At 44.4% G+C, this 14,809-nt stretch overlaps 1 protein-coding gene across 1 annotated transcript; it reads right to left on the bottom strand.

Annotated features, from left to right (window-relative positions):
• Window positions 1–40: 40 nt before the first annotated feature.
• On the bottom strand, window positions 41–10,821 carry LOC122920503. The gene is made up of 5 exons (XM_044270042.1): window positions 10,425–10,821; window positions 8,831–9,180; window positions 4,444–4,546; window positions 2,320–2,491; window positions 41–168 (listed from the first exon to the last, which is right to left on the bottom strand). Exons 1-5 carry the CDS (start codon window positions 10,512–10,514, stop codon window positions 41–43), a joined length of 843 nt encoding a protein of 280 aa, XP_044125977.1. The 5' UTR covers window positions 10,515–10,821.
• Window positions 10,822–14,809: the final 3,988 nt, after the last annotated feature.

Consider the following 14,809-nt stretch of genomic DNA (forward strand, 5'->3'; position numbering starts at 1 on the left):
TTCTTTACGCATCAAGTTGCTGAGAAGACCACCATCTTGGTCACAGATCCATTAGGATGTTCCTCCGGCGCAAACCAGAAAACGATTTTCTCACAAGCAAAAGCACCACAGCCAAAACGGTGCCACCGAGAACCATGCCGATCACCACTGCCGCATAGTTTGTGGTGGCTGATGGACAGAAAAAGGGATATGGTGAGACATTCCATATCTTAGTTATAACATGATGTACAAATACAGTATTCCTCTACCTAGTTACTAATGTATGAGGGTTGTAGGAGATGAGGAAACATGGCGGCTTCTAAAACATCCCTCAGTAATCAAGTATTGCAGCATTGTAGCTCAGCTCCATTTAAACGGGTATTACAGTTATTTTACGTTATCCCTTAACCACAGGATAGTGGATAACTATTGGATCAGTGGGCGTCCTACCACTGGGATCCCCACTGATCATGAGAACATGGGCCACGTATGACGCAGTTTACTCCCCTGGAAATGAATGGAACAGGTCAGGCTGGAATACCCCTTAAAGGGAACCTGTCACCTCCCAAAACGATCCCAAGCCGCCAGCAGTACCTGCGAGTAGCCAGCAGCGTGTTTCTGATGATGCCTTTCTTCCTGAAGGCAGATGCAGCAAAAGCACTGAAAATGTTGTTTTATCCCCTGCCCGGTGTGCTTCTCCGCACATGCTTGAAGTCAAGGGAGCAGCGGCCTCCTTGCTTCAAGTCACGGTAACCACATCCCCTTCCCGGCCCCTTGACTGTGACTGACAGCCGGCTGTTCGGCAAAGGCAGCCGAACTGTCGTGCATAAGCGCTGTCGGTCACAGCGAAGGGGCCGGGAAGGGGACGTGGTTACCGTGACTTGAAGCAAGGAGGCCGCTGCTCCCTTGACTTCTAGCATGTGTGGAGAAGCGTGCCGGGCAGGGAATAAAACAACGCTTTCAGTACTTTTGCTGCTGGCTACACGCAGGTACTGATGGCGGCTTGGGATGGTTTTGGGAGGTGACAGGTTCACTTTAAGGCTCCATTCACACGTCCGCAAAATGGATCCGTTCCGCAACGTTGCGGAAACGGACTCATAATTTTTTTTAATGGTGCCGGAAAAGATGCAGACAGCACACAGTGTGCTGTCCGCATCCGCACTTCCGTTCCACAAAAAATAGAACATATCTCACCATTGGGTCTAAATCTACTATATACAATAACCGGGACTCTCTATTACTAATATCTGTACACCACAAAAAACTAGTAAACTAAATTCCCATTAAAATATAATGTTTATTCAAATAACACTAATAAAATTACAAGACATTTTTCTACAATGTATATAATAGTTACCGGCACCTGTAGAGAGATCTAATAAACGGAGCCACCAAAACCACAATTGTCTATTGATTGTCTAAGAGCAAAAAAAAGCACTATGTACGGGATAAGACCAATGAACGCTAAAGTACCGTAATACCTAGGGAAATACATCCTCACCAATAAATCTACACCTGCATGGATCGAATTATTTATATATATAACAAAAGTATTGGTATTTCTAGTAAAGCCTATCATACCAGGGTAATGGCTGGGACAGTGGTCGCTGGCTCCTCCTCGTAGACACAGACAAGATAAGACATTTCTATACAGCAGAAAATGTGGAAACGCACATGGCCGGTGTCCGTGTTTTGCGGATCCGCAATTTGCGGACTGCAAGACACTTGCAGACGTGTGAATGGACCCTTAAAGTGCATCTGTCAGCAGACTTGTACCTATGACACTGGCTGACCTGTTACATGTGCACTTGGCAGCTGAAGACATCTGTGTTGGTCCAATGTTCATATGTGCCTGCATTGCTGGGAAACATGACATTTTAATATATATGCAAATGAGCCTCTAGGAGCAACGGGGGCGTTGCAGTTACACCTAGAGGCTCTGCTCTCTCTGCAACTGCTGGCCCTGTCAGAGTGCATCTAGGTGTAACGGCAACGCCCCCGTTGCTCCTAGAGGCTCATTTGCATATATTAAAATGTCATGTTTCCCAGCAATGCGGGCACACATGAACATGGGACAAACACAGATGCCTTCAGCTGTAACAGGTCGGCCAGTTTCAGAGGTACAAATCTGCTGACAGATGTCCTCTAATTGACACTGATCTTTCGAACTGCTTTTCTGTTGTCAGGACCGTGCCAATCCATCTTAGTGTTATTTCAAACACTTTGGTTACTATGGTTACAATGCCCGGCAACCACCCTCAGTCCAGTAGCAAAGTCCTTAGCAACCAGTCTGTCTCAGATGACCTGGCTCCAAGCTAACCTAGTGTAGGTGATACTTGCCTTTTTTCCTTGTCTTCTGAGTCACATAGACTGGTTTGGCGAAGATATGGTAGGTTCTCGTTTCCAGCAGGGATCCTATGGGTTGTTCAGAGAACTGTACAGGACAGTAAGAAGCGCAGGCCCCTGAGTGGTTAGAATCCAGGCAGAGCTTTACTTCACAGCTTATAAACACCTAATGGAGGAAAGAAGACACTATGGATGCTGAAAACATGACAGAGGCCTGGGGGCAGATGTATGAAAACTGCCTGTTGGCCATAGCAAGCAATTGCAGCGCAGCTTTCATTGTTCAAGAGCAGAATGTGAAATGAAAGCTGCGCTGTGATTGGTTGCCATGGGCAACACACCGTTTTACTTTCAGACCGTTTGATAACTCTGCACTGTTATGTCACATCATGCAAAAACCACATACCAGAACTATAAGGCCCCCTTCACATGGGCGAGTTTTCCGCACGGGTGCAATGCGTGAGGTGAACGCATTGCACCCGCACTGAGTCCGGACCTATTCATTTGTATGGGGCTGTGCACATGAGCGGTGATTTTCACGCATTACTTGTGCGTCGCGTGAAAATCGCAGCATGCTCTATTTTGTGTGGATTTTTTACGCAACGCAGGCCCCATAGAAGTGAATGGGGCTGCGTGAAAATCGCACACCGCATCCGCAAGGAAGTGCGGATGCGGTGTGGTTTTCACCCATGGTTGCTAGGAGATGATCGGGATGGGGACCCGACCATTATTATTTTCCCTTATAACATGGTTATAAGGGAAAATAATAGCATTCTTAATACAGAATGCATAGTACAATAGCACTGGAGGGGTTAAAATAAATAAATAATTTAACTCGCCTTAATCCACTTGTTCGCGCAGCCCGGCTTCTCTTCTTTCTTCTTCTTTGCTGTGCAGGAGGAAAAGGACCTGTGGTGACGTCACTGCGCTCATCACATGGTCCGTCACATAATTCATCACCAAGGTGATGGATCATGTGATGAGCGCAGTGATGTCATCAAAGGTCCTTTACACAGGTCCTGAAGAAAGAAGAGAAGCCGGGCTGCACGAACAAGTAGATTAAGGTGAGTTTAATTTTTTTTTTTTTTTTTTAACCCCGTCCAGCCCTATTTTACTATGCATTCTGTATTCAGAATGCTATTATTTTCCCTTTATAACCATGTTATAAGGGAAAATAATACGATCTACACAACACCTAACCCAAACGCGAACTTCTGTGAAGAAGTCTGGGTTTGGGTACCAAACATGCCGATTTTTCTCACGCGCGTGCAAAACGCATTAAAATGTTTTGCACTTCCCACAACACACCCACATCTTATCCGGGCCAAAAACATGACGTCCGTGTGAAAGAGACCAAAATGTCGCAAAGTTTGGCCAGTGGCGTTCCTTTCATGAAGGCAGACTACGTGATTCCTATGGGGCTCCTGATGTTCCTGACATGAAAACACTGCATTTACATGCAGCCGCCACTTGGTGGAGCTCAGTGCAAATAGATTTTTGCAGCTTCCATAGGGCTGTATGATATTTATCAATGTATTTTTGAGAGTTGTGTCATGTAAATGCTCTTCTGGATCAAGCTGTCAGCCCCAGGGTGTGTCCTTTCTGCTGCAGCTAAGGGGGGGGGAGGGGGTCTCAGCTCTCCCTATCACAGCTCAGGAGGCATTTGAAGGATGGAACTGAGCATGTGCGTCCTCCTCAGTGAGATAGAGAAATAAAAAAAAGAACAAACAGCAGGTGGCGCTATACAGATAGATTTTCTTGAGTAGCTCACGGCTATACTACATTTTTCATTACATGCAATTACAAAAGTATTTAGATTCAGGTGCTGGTTTGAAAACTGTAGAATATTTTTCATGGGATGACCCTTTTATTATTTAAAAAAAAAAAAAAAAAAAGGGTAAATTTATCAGAAATCTGGGGTGTTGCATTTTGCTTTTCACCTTGGCTACGAGTGCTTGACGCACGTGTTCAGTGAATCTGGGTGGGGGGCCCATATCAAGTTTTCTATGGGGCCCTCTGAGACCTGTGTCCCTGTAGTTGGCTACATACCGGTAGTTTTGTACTATGGCCCAAGAGATTTCCTCAGTCCTATAACCTGGAAAGTACCAGAGTCACACCTACCATGGAGGGACCAGAAAGCTGAGCTACTCCTGAGAGATGCAGTGTGAAGACCATCTTCGTGTCTTCCCTTGAGATATTCTCGACCATTTTGTTATCTAAACACCTGGAATTAGATTGAAAGGATTTAGATTTTTTTTTTTTTTTTTGCAAAAATGACCTATTAGCTATCCTGGCCTCCTGGAAATGTATGAATGAATTGCATGGGTGTGTCCTCTCTGGCAGTGTTGTCACGGTTAGGGACACTCCCCATTGACAAGCGGTATTAAAACACCCACTCTATAATCTAGATATACATTTCCAGGTGGAATAAAAAAGGAACAGTACAAAACACAGTTATAAGAAAACATTCTCCAGAATTGTTGTTTTATGAGGAATGCAAGAATTTCCTGTAATAGACATGTTTGAGATATGACGGATTTTCTTTATATTCTTTCTTCTTATTGAGAAATCTACGCAAAATAAGTGTTTCGGATGCAATCGTTTAACAAATGGTTGAATTCCAGCAGAGGAGATAGCAGCACTGATTCCACTACCTCACTTACAAATCCCATGACATGTTAGGCTGAGTTCACACTTCAGTTATGTGCTCAGTTATTTCCATCAGTGGTTGTCAGCCAAAACCAGGTGCGGGTCAGAAACACAGAACGGGAGCCGATTTTTCTGTTATACCTTATCTCTGAAGGCTTCACTAATGGTTTTTGCTTTCAATAACTGATGGAAATAACTGATCAAACAACTGATGTGTGAACTCCGCCTTGCACATACACGGGCGACATTCCGTGGGCATTCCGCATCACGGATGCGGACCCATTCACTTGAATTGTTCTGCAAATCCAGAGATGCGGAACGGAACCCTACGGAAGTACTACGGAGTTAGAACATGTCTTATCTTTTTGAGGAACAGGCGGATTGCGGACCCATTAAAGTGAATGGGTCCGCGATCTACTGCTGATGCCCCACGGTTGGTGTTTGTGCATTTTGCAGGCCGAAGCACGGCCATGGGGAGCACACAGGAGGCCTTACACAGACAAGACCTTAATGTCTCTCCAGAATATTAGGGTATGTTGACACAGCGCTGAAAAAAAACTGATGCAGAATCCGCATGAGATTTTTTTTGCTTGCGTTTTTTTCCCCTAACACATTTTTTTAACCACGATTTTTGGTACACTTTCAGCGAGGATTTTCATTCCTGCTCTTTTTCATGGAAATTGTGGATGGGGACTCCATGCAGAATCTGCGTCAAGAATGGTCAGGACTCTTCTTTTTCCCTCAGTGCAGTTTTTAAGGCCTCAAGTGGAGAAAAAAAGCAATGTATGGTTTAAAGGGCATCTGTCAGCAGTTTTGTCCCTATGACACAGGCTGACCTGTTAATGTGCACTTGGCAGCTGAACACATCCGTGTTGATCCCATGTTCTGTTGCCTGAGGCAAAAATTTAAATGCCCCCCCAATTAAAAAAATAGTATGAAAGCCAAGTAGCCACCGAACTCCGAGACTGTCCTGCCAGATCTGGGGCGGTACAAGCACAGATAATGTTGTTGATATCACCTGCAGTCCTATGTAACACAGTGATAAATCTCTGAGTAAAGATACTATAGTAGAAGTTACCTCCAGTCCTATGTAAAAGCACAGATAGCACTGGTCCTGATAATGTGGTAATGTTACCTCCAGTCCTATGTAAAAGTACAGATAGCACTGGAGCTGATAATGTGGTAATGTTACCTGCAGTCCTATGTAAGACCACAGAAAACACTAGTGCTGGATATGTGCTAGTGTTACCTGCAGTCCTATGTAAAATCACAGATAACACTAGTGTAGATCATGTGGTAGTGTTACCTACGTTCTTAATATGCCTCCCAGTGCCTCGCCCACGGGACTCCATGCTGGTGGCGCTGCCTCCTCCTCTTCTTCATGCCCCACACAGAACGTCTTGATGCAGCTGCGTCAAGACATAGGAACACTGTGGGCATGGTGATGGGAACACACACACAGAGGGACAGACACATCTGTGCCCCCTTCAAAGTAGTAATGCCCATTGTGCCCTCTTCACAGTAGTAATGCCCACTCTGTGCCCCCATAATAGATATGCCCCATCACAGTAGTTATGCTCTTTGTGCCCCCTTCACATCAGTAATGCACTCTGGGCCCCCTTCACAGTAGTAATGCCCTTTGTGCCCCCTTCATAGTAATAATGCCTATTGTGCCTCCTTCATTGTAGTAAAGCCCTCTGTGCCCCCTTTATAGTAGCAATGCCCTCTGTGTCCCCTTTATAGTAGCAATGTCCTCTGTGCCCCCTTTATAGTAGCAATGCCCTCTGTGCCCCCTTTGTAGTATTAATACCCACTGTGCACCCTTTGTAGTAGTAATGCCCACTGTGCACCCTTTGTAGTAGTAATGTCCACTGTGCCCCCTTTGTAGTAGTAGTGTCCACTGTGCCCCCTTTGTAGTAGTAATGCCCTCTCTGTGTCTTATTTAAAACACAGTAGTAGTAGTAATGCCCTCTGTGTCTTTTTAAAAAAAAAAACACAGTACCTATTCACCTTGTCCCGTTCCTGATGCTCACATCCCTCTCTCCCCTGCAGACACAGGTCGCTCTGCAGTCCTGTGTGGGAGGAGCTTAGGCAGATTCTCAGAATGAAAGCTCCTCCCACACAGGCTGGCAGCGCGATCTGTGCCTGAAGGCTGAATGGTGGAGCAGGGAGAAGTCTTCCTACTTCACCATTCTGTGCACCTCTGGCCTAAAGGAGGTGAGGAGCGCGGGGAGCTGAGCAGTGAGTGACAGGACTACAGCTCCCAACGCTCAAGCAATGACCGCTTTCATCTGTATTGATGGAAGCACTCATTGCTTCTGGCACCCCCCTGAGAGTGGGCACCTGTTGCACAGCTTAAAGGGAACACTGGCGGCATCCAGCAGTGGTTAACTGCCGTGTGGATGCCACCCCCTAAAACATACTGAAAACTGCCGCCTGAGGTGAGATTCTCGCCAGAAAAGGCCCTGTTCATATGTGTCTGCATTGCGGAGAAAAATGATGTTTAATATATGCAAATGGGTCTCTAGGAGCTACGGGGGCGTTGTCATTACACCTAGAGGCTCTGCTCTCTCTGCAACTTCCGCACTCTCTGCACTTTGGATTGACAAGACCAGGCATGATCACATTTACACTGCCTGGTCCTGCCAATCAAAGTGCAGAGGGTGCGTCAGTTGCAGAGAGAGCAGAGCCTCCAGGTGTTTAATAGTAACGCCCCTGTTGCTCCTAGAGGCTCATTTGCATATCTTAAAACTTCATTTTTCTCATATGAACATGGGACCAACACAGATGTCTTCAGCTGCCAAGTGCACATGTAACAGGTCAGCCAGTGTCATAGGGACAAACCTGCTGATAGATGCCCTTTAACATGCGGATTCCCCATTGAAGTCAATAGGGAATGCGTTTTCGGCGGAGATTTTAGGCACAGGATCCCCTGCAAATTACAGGTGACTGTTTGGAGTCCTAGTTGTGGGACAGACTGTGTTTAAAGGGGTTATCCAATGAGGACTATATACAAAAAAAAAAAAAAAACCTCCCTCTCTCCCCGCCTCCTTTTTTTTTTTTTTTTTTATCCCTCTCCTCTCTTTCATCTCTCTACGATATCTATTTGGAGTTCAGTTTTTTTAATTGCTCTACATATAATTGTTGGGTGCCCCCTTTGGGCGCTGTGCTTAATTACCTAGCCAAATGTCATTTATTACATCTTTGCTTCATTTATTGGGCTATGTCCGATATTTGCCTCATGGCTTGTTATGATTTAGATAAATGGAAAATTAAAAAAACCTAAATAAAAAATAAAAAAAGCTACAACCAGCCCTGTACCTCACGTGGATCCAGATATCTCCCCATTCATTGGTCTGCTAGATTTATGCTGGCAGCTCAGGGAGCATGTATCTTCTTAGGAGTGTGTCCTTTCTGCTGCAGCTGGTGGCAGTTGAAAGATGGAGCAAACAGCAGGTGGCGCTATACAGATAGAGTTTATTGAATCTTAAAAATGTTAAATTACATGCCATTACCAAAGTATTCAGATCCAGGTGCTGGTTTGAAAAGTGTAAAATATTATTTATGGGAAGACCCCTTTAACTTATTTTGAGAGCCTCGTCTAACAAAAGGGGATTATAAAAAATGGACGATCCATTTGAGGCCTCGTGCAAATGACCCTATGCGTTTTGCTATCCGCTAAACACGGATCCCCGCCGTGTGCATGCCACCATTTTTTCAGTCTACTGTAGAAATGTCCAACCGTTGTCCGCAAAATGGACAAGAAAATAGGACATATTCTATCTTTTTTGCAGGGCCGTTGAATGGACATACAGATGCGGATACCTCTTGGGACGGAGAAGGAAAGTCAGTTTCTTACCCGTCCTGGATGAAGTAGGACTTTGTCTTGTTCTTCTTGCTCACAAGCTTGCATGATGTAATGACCAGCCGGACATCACTCCTGTTGGTCTCTGCGGTCACAGTCACAAAAAGCTTCTCGGAAGCCCTGATATGCAGGAGAGATGATGTAGCCTCAGTCACGTTTGAGCTGAGGTCTGGGCTTAGTCCAATGCCAAAACGGAACTGACCAAACTGTCCGTCTGTCATGAAATCCGTCCATACAAGGTTGCTGTCCTGGAAATTCGGAATATGTGTTTTGACAACCAGTGCATCGGAAGGATCAGTGGCATTACTTATGGTGGTGCTCATGGTATATTCCAGGTTATGCTCCTTTAATGAAAAAAAACAAAAAACTCAAAAAGTTATGATACCCCATAGTGTCCACAACCACGTTAGCAGAAGCATTTTAAAGGGGATCTCCCATGACTAATGTAAAAAATGAAATCAGTCATCATATAGTACATGACAACCTCTTTCTAAGGGCTCATGCACATGACCGTGTGCTGGCCATTCCGTGCATTAGGGACCGCATGCACGGCAACATCCGTGCGACGGCCGCAGACAGATCTGTCCGTGTATGCACTACTTTTTTGCGGTGCGGAGGCACGGACAGAAAGGCCACGGAAGCACTCCGTAGTGCTTCCGTTCCGTATCTCCCGGATTACGGACATATTGAAGTGAATGGGTCCGTGATGCGGGATGCACACGGCCGGTGCCCATGTATTGCGGAGCCGCCGTATGCGTATTTCATGTTTGCATCCTATTTTCTCCTCATCAGCCATAGTTTTAGCTACTGTCCTATAGTTCGGAGCCCAGTATTGCTGCAATTCTTGGGCATGGCCGTGTAACGATATACAGAGCTTCACTCACTGATACAACTGGTCATAAAGTATATTTCATCACAGGGATAGAAAATAGTCCTCTCCGGAAGGGAACATAGACACTGCATACCTTCCTATAATAGAGTGCTAATGTATACATTTATCATTGTATAATGGGCCAGATGCCACCGGTCTCGCTCTCCGGGCCAGGCTGACAGCTTCAACCACTTGAGAGGAATGCTCATCACAGCAAAGTTATATGTGTGAGGTTTGTGCTACCAAGACATCAGCTTCTACTTCTGTAAAGTCTACAATTTCTGGAGGGTGTACCACCGGAAGACCCTGAAGGTCAATATGAAAATGTATGAACATCCAGCTGTTGAGACTGGACCTCCTAAATGATGTGTGAAGTGCTCCAATATCATCTATGAAACATGGATCCAACACTGTGTGGGTGGGCTGAATCGTAAATGTCATCATAGTCGGTCAAGTAGTGATCCAATATTTCCTCCATCATTGTGGACCAAAACGTTTCATCCACAAATCATCATACTGCTCAATGCACGTGCATTATTAACAACCAAATTATTATACAACAACCATTATTATACGGCTATTATTAACAACCAAAAATGCAAAGTCATGTCAGATATTTCCTCAAAAATTCAGCACATTTTTCTCAGTCCCTTTTCAGATGTAGTTATTGGCTTCTTGAAGGCTGGACTGTAACATTATAGAAAATGTGGACCTTACCTGCATACGACTAAGGTTTTCTGTACCAGCGCTGGTCACTTCACATGTTAAATAGAAAATCCATGGTACGATGAAGTTCTGTAGCCCCATTTCAAAGACAACGGTCCATAGACGCCTGGTAAAAGGGCTCCCTGGGCAGTAGTGCAGAAGCTTCTAATGCTTTTCCAAGCTCTTTATGGAGGTTATGGCTATACCTTTAGTGCTGCTTAGGATGAAATGTGTCTAGTAATGGACTGTCTGCGGAACAGAGGGTGGAGACTCTTAACCTTTTAGCTGCCAAGTAAGGAATCTGAATGTTTACTCATTAAAGTGTAGATACGTTTTTTTTTTTAGATCTCATCTCCTCTAGGTAAGGTCTGGACATCCGCACATGATGGAAAATGCTTTCACAACCACAAACAAGTGTTGTTTTCTGGTCTTCAGAATGGAGTTAGTGGTTGAGAGGAATAAGAACAGGGCAATGTGTAAGCAGATGTCAGATAATTATAACAGAAGATATCTTCCAGGCTTCCGGCTCATCCTGTGCAGCCAGGAGATGTTTTTTTCTCTCATTTGTGTGTGGTGGGATATGCAGGTTCAGGGAACTGCTTGTTCTAAGGGCATTAGTGAATGTTGATATTAAACAGTCGTGAAAATTTGTACATTTTTTTTACTCCATTTTTTTAAATTGCAGTTTTTTATGCTGCGGATTTGTTAGAGTGGGGAAACCACCTGCTAGAGATGCACAGAATTTCCAGATGACCCAAGGATTGTCCATGTCAATACTCATCATCTATGGATAGGATTAGGGATGAGCGAATTTCATATTTTGAAGTTCGTGTGCGGGTTCGTGTTGTGGTATATACTCAATTGCGTTATGGATTCCGTTACCACGGAGCATAACGCAATTCCATGATGGAATGCCTTTAGAAGCATTCCGTTATTTATTCCGTCATAATAGAAGTCTATGGCCTGCATAACGGATCCGTCCGGTTTAAGTTATGCAGGAGAGGACTCCAACATAACGTAAACGGGACGGATCAGTTATGCAGGCCATAGACTTCTATTATGACGGAATTAATAACGGAATGCTTCTAAAGGCATTCCGTCATGGAATTGCGTTATGGTCCGTGGTAACGGAATCCATAACGCAATTCAGTAAATTCCACAACACAAACTTCAAAATATGAAATTCGCTCATCCCTAGATGGGATAATGATACCGTTGTACATATTGTCAGCATATCCATCTAAAAAATATTTCTGCCTCTAAGGAGCGCTTTATCCACAAAGGTGCCATAGATGCCTGTCACACATGAGGACCCACAATTGTTGGTGGAGTGCCCTATAGATGCCAGGCCTATGACATTCTAACTTATTGATGCAGCCCCATGCACCCTGACTTTTATGTAACCATTATTAACAGGGTTATCCCTTGAATCACTTTCATAAAGTCTGAAAGATTAGGCCTCCTGTGCGCAACTGTATCCGTTTTGCGGTCCACAAACAACGGATCCGCAAAATACAGATACCTTCCATGTGCAATCTGGATTATTCTCAGTCCCATTTATAGAAATGGCTATTCTTGTCCGTTTTGAAGACATGTTCTGTATTTTGCGGGACGGACATACGGATGCAAACAGTACACGGATGAAATCTGTGTGCTGCCCCTTTTTTTGCGGACCAATAGAAATGAATGGGTCCATGTGCGACCTGCAAAAATGCGTATCGGACGCGGAACTAAAATACGATTGTGTGCATAATAGCTGTATTAAAAAAAATTCATTTTTTTCTACTATAAAATACTCTTTCCATCACTTTTGCTTCCATGTGTCCTTGGTGGTGCTGTTCTGAACAAATTCAGTCTCCTTTCCCCTCTGGCAGCTGACAATATAAACCCTTTTCACCTCTCCTGTAGGACAGAAAACTATTTCTATTTGCCGCTCTGCAGTAGAGAGTTGATCACTATGCAGATAACCGGCTGTGAGGAGGGTGACCAAACATGCCTGACCAGCAGCACCCTAATGTCATTAGGTGGTGCCATGCTATGTAGGTAAAGCACTGTATTCGTTTTTTTAAAGGGGTTCTACACAAAATAGCATTTGTCATGTACATGCTGCTAAAGGGGTTCAATACCCTTATCTTACAGATCCTTTGGATAGATCATCAGCATCTGATCGGCGGGGGTCTCACACCTGGCCATTCACTTCAATAGGGCTGAGCCGCACCCAGGCCATGTCCATAGTCATGATGGCACTGGCCTGTGGGAGACAGCGAGAAGGTCAGGTGTTACTGCCTTCTCAAACAACTGATCGTGGGGGTCCCGGGTCTTTGACGCCCGCTGATCAGATGCTGATGATCTATCCAAAGGATAGATCATCTGTAAGATAACGGTACTGAACCCCTTTAACAGCATGTACATGACAAATGCTATGTTATATGATTTGTACTTGAATATCATATTTAATGTTGGGACAACCCCTTTAAGGAAGTCCTTGAATTAAAGGTTTGTCATTGTGATCTGTTGGTTGACCTGTAGATTATAACTGGTTATTTGGCCAGCCCGGGTCTGTGTATTGCACACTCTCGTATATTCTGGTCTGGCATATAGTTTTTGGGGGTGTGCTAAGCGACAAAACTGTGGCATGCTGGACCTTAATATGCCCTATCCTTTGTTCTGCCAGCTGGAGAAATCTGACCGTTAAAGGGGTTTTGCCACTTCAGCAAATAGCATTTATTATGCAGAGAAAGTTTCCATGGTTACGACCACCCTGCAGCATGGCCGTGCTTGTACACTATAGAAAAAAGTACCAGCTTTCGTGCTCTCCCACGGTCCCGGACACCAGCACTTTTTCTTATAGTGTGCAAGTACCAGCACCACTGAAGGATTGCAGGGTTGTTGTAACCATGGAAACGAGCAGCGTATAATGTGATGGAAAAATGAATCCAGCCAGCAAAGGAAGCAATATAGACAATCACAATACATCAGTGACTTGTATTAACTTTCTCTACATGATAAATGCCACTTGCTGAAGTGACAACCCCATTAACTATCAGTGACTGAGAGCCATGTACATATGTATGCACACGGACGTATTTTCGGTTTGCATTTTTTACGAATCAAACGCGGACCCATTCATTTCTATAGGGCCGCAAAAAAAAAAAAAAAGGTGGAAAGCACACGAATGTTATATGTGTGCTGTCCACATCCATTTATCATGTAGAGAAAGTTAATACAAGGCACTTAGTTACAACCACCCTGCAATCCATCATAAAAAATGTCAGCCTCTCTGGTGGCCGAGACCGTGGGAGCTCACGTATGACGGTGCTTTTTCCTATAGTGTACAAGCATGACCACCGCTGCTGGATTGCAGGGTGGTCGTAACCATGGAAACTTTCTCTGCATAATAAATGCTATTTGCTGAAGTGGCAAAACCCCTTTAAGTGAGATAATTTAGAGAAGGTTACGTACAAGAAGCAGATCTTTCTATGTACAAAAATATTTGCAGTGTGAATATGCCCCAATGTATTTTACATTATTTTCCATTTATCATATGTATGTACACAATAATTTGCAGTGTGACAAGCAATTCCCGGGCACCTAGATGGCCATTAGTCCTCACTCAGACAGCTGAAATATGGACGCAACAACTGGACCACCCTCGGCTGAACCTTAGATCATCATAGACCCGATGGTACTGTGGGAAGTTTGGGTGTTACGGTCATCTGAATGAGGCCTTATGAGGTAATATGTCCACTGCTCTGACGGGAACTGTAACGGCAGTCCTAATAGTCGTTCCAAAGTCTTCCCGGAAGGTGACCTACATTGTTTTCAAGAGTTGCCTTATGTCCTAGATTAATTCATCCATGAAATGGGACGTTTTGTCCAGTCTGCCGCCTCCTGCTTATGACAAGCAGGTGTCAAATCCTGATTTCTTTTGGGCCATCATTTTCAAAATGTGGGAACTGTCTGATTTTCTGTGCTACAGGTTAACGATGAGAAGCTTCATTAGCAGCAAGTAGACATTATCCAGGCTCATAGCAAGCATCATAAACAGGCCCTCGTCCTCAGACAAAACCCAGGTGCGTTAATATATAACCACTTCATATGGCATACAATCAAAGCCGGCGTCCTGTCATGTAACACGTTCTACAGCAAATGTTAAACAGCGGCTCGGTAGATTATATAGCAACGCAAAGAATGAATTGGGTTGGAGAGTCAAACACCAAATACGCTGTGTAGGCCGGAGGCCGCACGGAACTTTCTATGGTCATTATATAAATTCTGCAATATTTCTTCGTTTCAGTGAACCTGTTTTTTCCAGACACAAGTATCATATGGACAAATAGGGGTTAAGACTCAGGGCTATTTTCGGAGCAGGCCTTTATCCACTTGGATTTCGATCA

The sequence above is a fragment of the Bufo gargarizans genome, chromosome 10, assembly GCF_014858855.1.
Source record: "Bufo gargarizans isolate SCDJY-AF-19 chromosome 10, ASM1485885v1, whole genome shotgun sequence".
In the NCBI taxonomy this organism is placed as follows: Eukaryota; Metazoa; Chordata; class Amphibia; order Anura; family Bufonidae; genus Bufo; species Bufo gargarizans.